General features: G+C 35.6%; 1 protein-coding gene across 1 annotated transcript; it reads left to right on the top strand.

Annotated features, from left to right (window-relative positions):
• The first annotated feature begins 386 nt into the window (after nt 1–386).
• Nucleotides 387–6222, top strand: LOC129924132 (probable phosphorylase b kinase regulatory subunit beta). Its single transcript, XM_056017961.1, has 5 exons — nt 387–588; nt 2541–2693; nt 5121–5265; nt 5757–5807; nt 6057–6222. Exons 2-5 carry the CDS (start codon nt 2657–2659, stop codon nt 6220–6222), a joined length of 399 nt encoding a protein of 132 aa, XP_055873936.1. The 5' UTR covers nt 387–588; nt 2541–2656.
• Nucleotides 6223–6752: the final 530 nt, after the last annotated feature.

The following is a 6752-nucleotide window of genomic DNA, read 5'->3' as shown; positions in this document are numbered from 1 at the left end:
TTCCAATAATCCGTGTTAAATCCAATCCAATATTTTTGAAGTATCCAAAATACGAAGCACGCTAATTTATAGGCCTACACACACAAAAGTAATTGATTGAAACACCAAAATGAGATGCTTTGTATTAAGTATCTAGAAGTATCTAGATTTAGATCTAGTGTAGGTACACGTTTGCTTTCACTAAAAGTAGATCTAGACTAGACATAGATCTAGATGTAGATCTAGATGTAGATGTAGATCTAGGTCAAACTTTTTTTCTCGTGTCTCCAACAAATCACGTGCATTTTAAGTTATAATTAGATTCTAGATCTAGATATGGCCCCTCATGTGTCGGAAGACAATGGATGAGTCGGGAAGACAGGTGAGTCACTGGCTTTGATTTCGTTTTGAGATGGGGCAGAATTTGGTGTGACTGATCAAGCCTTATATTCTGGAGTGGCAGAGTTTGACACAGTTCGTGCATGTATAGATCTATACATCTGTCCTAGGGTAGCTTTCTTCTTCTTTCTCTCGACTGATGCAGCTTCGTTTCTTTTGCACACGGCGAAGTTCGAGATAACACATTAACAATAATCAATAATAAACCAGGTCATTACCATGTTTTGGCATCTCAACTCTCGCTTGATGTCTAGAATCTAGATACATCTATATCTAAAATACAGCCTAAATATAGATCTAGATCTAATCATCTAGACCCATAGCCATAGCAGATCATGTTGTTGATAGTACTACAATAGTAGACCTACAATCATAAATCTATCATCATGACTCATGACACATGCTGCCATGATGATGATGTAGACATTTTATTGTAGATATTTACCCTTGCATGGTCCGCGATGGGGCTAATAAATTACCGTGGTAGGTGGTGAAAAATGCTCTAGATGTCTACAGACATAATTTGATTAATTTTGATGTGCAATTAAAAATGCAGTTGAGATTCTTACCAAAAGATAAGATACATAGATTATAAAAATAGTGTGTTGATCTACATATAGTCATAGTCAGTCATAGTGGTAAAATGAAGTTGCTACCAGTACCACTTTCTGTTCCCCACCTACCAGACTGCATTTGTTTTGACTAGTTTGAAAAGCAGACTTTAATTTTTGTCTAATTTTGTAATCAAACACTTGAGATAATTGTTCAACTTTAAATTATTTCATGTCAATATGCATTACTTAGGGGGGGGGGGTGGCTGAGTGGTTAAGCGCATGGCTTCCAAACCTGAGGTCCTGGGTTTGAATCTCTGTGAAAACTGGGATTTTGAACTTCATGATTTTTAGGGTGCCCCTACTCTAATGGGCATCTGACTTTAGTTGGGGAAAGTAAAGGCGGTTTGTTGTTGTGCTGGCCACATGACACCCTGCTTGTTAACCATTGGCCAAAGAAACAGATGATCTTAACATCATCTGCCCTATGCCTATAGACTGTATGGTCTGAAAGAGGAACTTTACTTTCTCTTTACTATGCATTACTTACACTTTGAAATTCTCATTTTCTCATAGTTCAACTCAATAAATAGTTCTCTTATTGGATTAAATGTTCTGACAGTTGTCACAAAGGGTGGGGACATAGACATTTAATTCATACATCATACTGCTTGTTCGCAACAAAGGACACATAACTAACAATTACAAAGGAATGTAACTCAAATATAACAAGTATTAACAACATTGAGTCCCAATCGTGTTAAAGCATACATGATTTAAACAAATACTTTCATTCATTAATAATTATTTTGTTTGTGTTCAATTTTATGAATACTGTTAACTTAATAGTGTAAAATTAATCATCTTTCTGTTTAAAAAAATATTATTTACAAACATGATGATGACATCATTAATAGATGAAAATCTTTGTCCTCTGAGCACAACATTTAGTTTAGGAAAAATGAGCTCACAAATATATGTTACAGCTTTCTATTCAATCTAGTTCTTTAGAAACTACATTGGTTTCTCATCAAGTTTAATTGTCCCTGGGTTCAGCTTTTATATAAAAACACTAAATAACTCGGTCAAGATGAACAGTGGACTTTATTACACTTGATAGCGTATATCATATATTTCATTTTCTTTTGTTGTCTGGATGTTTAAGTTGCAACATGTGAAGTTTGTAAAAATATTTGAATTCTTATGTTTGTATACCATCAAAAAATTTGACATTGTGACTTTAAGCACCACTGAGATGGAGATATCAATTATTTAATTTGGAAACATTTACTTTTTTTTCCTTAGAAATTTTGTTTTTGATAAAATGTTTTTTAATAAGTTTTAGAATTAATTATCTTGTTTTAACTGTAGGGGATTAAACTGTGAACCTTACCAACATTCATGTGTTTAGAAAATTCATTAAAAAAATAGAGAAAAAGATCAATGCAGCTCTTTTTTCTAATATTCTAATATTTCATTGTTTACACAACCATGAATAAGATGGATATCATTTGTATTTACTTTAACTAATAGTCACATTTCAGGGTTTTAAGACATGATCTTGAATATTGAAATGCCATTTCCTTTCATTAGACTTATTCTTTTGTACAGATTGTTGAACCAGTCATTCATTGACAGTTGTTTATAGAAAACAAAGGAACAAAATGAAGACACAATGTCCAGATGCATGAAGTGGAGATTTAGTAACAAAAGAAAAAGAACCTCATATGCTGAACATAAAACTTAATGGTTTTTATATGCTCTGTAAGTTCTTTATTTACAAAACCTCCATACAATAACGTTGCGTTAATCATTAAAAAAAACATCTCCATAACTCACTAACAAAACATCACTGTAATCTAGTAATAAAAGTTTGCTCTAGCCCAATGAGAAAATAGCATTTTTTTAAATATACATATGTTATAAACTTGACTTTTTTTTCTTAGCTAAATCACTTTTTAACTTGTCTTTCTGTCTGTGCCCCTAAAATTTTGCTATGAAAAAGTGCTACTAACCCATAGCCAATACGTTATGTCTGGTACTTTTCTATTCCTCTAATATTAAATCTGCCGCTATTGGGAAACAGGTCATGTCCCACAGGACATGCGTGATGCAACTATAGTCACAATATACAAGAACAAAGGGGATCGGAGTGACTGCAACAACTATAGGGGTATTTTTCTCCTCAGTATAGTGGGCAAAATCTTTGCTAGAGTGGCACTATCCAGGCTGCAGGTGATAGCTTCTAGAGTCTACCCAGAGTCTCAGTATGGATTCAGGAGCGGTAGATCCACTATAGACATGATATCTTCTCTACGACTACTGCAGGAGAAATTCAGAGAGAGATACAGACCCCTTTACATTGTTTTTGTTGATTTGACTAAAGCTTTTGACATGGTCAGCAGAAGTGGCCTTTTCAAACTCCTGAGGAAAATAGGTTGCCCTCCCAAACTACTGAAGTTAATTGAGTGTTTTCACGAGGAAACTAAATGTACTGTCAAATTCAATGGAGCCCAATCAGCACCTTTTGAGGTTTGCAGTGGTGTCAAGCAGGGATGTGTGCTCGCACCTACTCTGTTTGGCATATTCTTCTCCTGTCTACTGCATTATGCGTACAGCGACATAAACGAAGGTGTGTTTCTCCATACAAGATCCTCTGGAAAACTAATGTATCAAGGCTGCGGGCAAAAACCAAGGTTAGGAAGCTACTTGTCAGGGAACTCCTGTTGATGCAGGATGATGCAGCTATTGTGGCTGATTATGATATTCAGCTACAGTCCATGGTTGACAAACTATCTGCTGCTTGCTAGAAGTTCGGCTTAAACATCAGTCAAAGTAAGACTAAGATACTTGTCCAAAACACAAACACTGCACCTCAAGTAAGCATTAATGGCCAACCACTAGAAATTGTTGATCACTTTTGTTACCTTGGCTCCATCATATCCAACAACACTCTACTGGATAAAGACATAAACAACAGGATAGCCAAGGCAATGGCCACCATGTCACGGTTGCAGAAAAGAGTCTGGGACAACATATTGCTGACTAGCAGTACTAAAGCCCTAATCTACCGGACCTGTGTGTTGAGCACCTTGCTGTACGGAAGTGAAACATGGTCAACCTACTCATGGCAGGAAAAAAAGCTGAATGTCTTCCACCTCCGATGCCTAAGGCGGATCTTTAAAATAAGGTGGCAAGATAAGATAACCAATGAGGAAGTGCTACATAGAGAAGGATGCCAGGACATCCGCTCTGTTATCAGCAGCAGACGCCTTGGCTGGCTTGGCCACGTTCGTAGAATGCCAGTAGGTCGACTTCCACAGGACATCCTGTATGGCGATCTAATAGAAGGCAGGAGAGCCGCTGGTCGCCCACTTTTACGTTATACGGATGTATGCAAACGTGACATGAAGCTCTTCAAAATCGACACTGGCAACTGGGAAGAGGTGGCACTGGACAGATCCACATGGAGAGAGAGCATAAAGGAAGGGTCACAGATTGCAGATGTCATACACAACAGAAGCAGAAAGAAGGGTGAAAATGCAATGGCGCCTGGTGATTATATATGTCCAACCTGCGATCGCAGCTGTGTATCAAGGATTGGCCTCTTTAGTCACACAAGAAGTTGCAAAGGGAAAAGATCGTCTCTCGAGACGTAAAATGCCACAGACAATATTAAATTTAGTAGTTATCAATATCACTAGTACAGTCAATTTAGGTTAATTGGACTACATTGGGACATAATTGATTCAGTCAACAACCAGATCAAGTGTCCAGAGCACAAACATCAAAGTGGAAAGGAAAAACTAATAAAACATCAAAAGTTGTGTATACAAGAAAGCTACTATAATAAAGAAATCAAAATGAACACTTGCTGGTATTAGCAAAGCTCAAGACAATTAAAAAATGCCCATGATATATTATAGTTCAAGCAGAATAAAAAATGATTTTCAATTAAAAAAAAACAACATTTGGGCATTCCTTCATTATTATTACATCCTACCCCAAATCTCCTTTAGGATGGCAGGGTATGAAACTCTGGACAATCATGGTAACAGCTCACCCATCATTTTTTAACTCTTTTTGTTAATTTATTTTGTAATTCAGTATTTGATGATTTAATATATTTTATCTCAAAAATGTATGTATTGATTACAAATGTTCCTAATTTGAATCTTATTGTATCGCCAGCAAAACATCAAATCTTGCGAAACCAGAGTCCTATCAATGGTCTTTTTCCTTCTATTGGATCTGACAAGAATACAAATAGAATAGCTCATGTTCAGGATTCTATTTATTGTGCAGTTGCTGTTTGGTCACTGGCTCAAGTTTATAAGTATTTCAGCTTTATCATTTCATGTTTGGTATTTTTAGCTGATGCCTTTTTTTTTTCAAAGTCTGCCACTTTTATATTAATAAAAACTCACCTAGCACTAGTAGGGATAGAGATTTCTAAATTGAAAACCTCAGGTGGCATTAACTCCATTTGTTAGCGTTTCATAAGGAAAGATTTATGTGTCAAAAAAATTAATAGGTATTGAAGCATTTGGGATACATGTGGTATAGGGTTAAAACAGTTTATAATTATGTTTCTTTTTTTTTTCAATATCAGGGTTGTATATTTCTATTTTGACTTGAAGTGTGTATAATTCCTAATTCTAAACTGGTTTTAGTTAATTATTATCCTCTGGTATCTACTTTTGGTCAAAGTGTCTTCCAAGTAAAGATACTGCAATGGTTACAAATAAATTGGTTCTCAAACACCAAACAAAAATCTACCCAGAAATAAGTTTCTTTATTAAACTATGAAACATAATTTCATTTCAGTCAGATTTTCATCAGAATAGATAGCAATCCTTTGTTAGTCAATGTCTCACTGTAAGTCAGATGCCAGGAGTGTTTAGTTGTTTATGATAATAAATATTTTAGCTAACAAAATAACTTGGAAAAAATTAAACCTTAAGATTGTGTTACAAAGATTTATTTTAAAGGTTAGGGTCCATTTTTTGGTCATAATTAATATTTAATTGGTGCATGTTGACTTGAAAATTAGTACAGTTTTGATGACTAATTGAAAATTAGTATCTTTGTATGCACATAATTAATTACTTGATTATTTCTATCCAGAAAGATTGATGATGACCAGGGCAGTATCATTAGTTGGGCCAAGCTGATGATAGGTATGTTGCAATGTTGGATATTCAAGTTGGCCTCCTTCAGTCTTAGAGCGACTATGGTTCATCTCAAACACTTTTCCATGTGCAATGTTGGATATGACAGGCAGATAAAGTGAGTAGTTTGTTTACAACCAAGCATAGAATATCATTGCATATCAATATTAAAATCATATTGTTTTGGTCAGTGCATAAAATAACTAGGTTTGGATTACTCCTGGGTCCCAGGGTCTGCACGTAAATTACTTAACAATATGCTTTCTTAGTTTGGAAATCCAAGACATGTGCAGCTCTAAAAAAATATTTATTGGTGGTATAAAATTTCTCTACAAATCAATAGTTGGCTCTTGGGGGAGTTACCACCTTCTACCAAGCGCATCCCCAGGTTGCGGATAGGGGAAAGACCCTTAGATATAAGGGTTAGCTGTGAATAGCAAATAAACAGCCATGGACCAACTGGTTTGCAGTCATGGAGGATGAGATGAAGTATTCCAGTGGTTAGAATATTTACTAAAAACATCTCAGAAATCCAGGGAAATGATTGCAAAAAGCGAGTATAGGGTGCTCTAACTCTAAACCCGGGTAGATGAAACTTGTTAGCTAGGGATAGCAGTTCATCTAGGAGAGAAAACTCCGAAAATAAACACCT

The sequence above is a fragment of the Biomphalaria glabrata genome, unplaced genomic scaffold (assembly GCF_947242115.1).
Source record: "Biomphalaria glabrata unplaced genomic scaffold, xgBioGlab47.1 scaffold_20, whole genome shotgun sequence".
NCBI classification, from domain to species: domain Eukaryota; kingdom Metazoa; phylum Mollusca; class Gastropoda; family Planorbidae; genus Biomphalaria; species Biomphalaria glabrata.
Note: the sequence above shows the minus strand (reverse complement) of the source record. Positions and strands in the feature narration are given on the sequence as shown.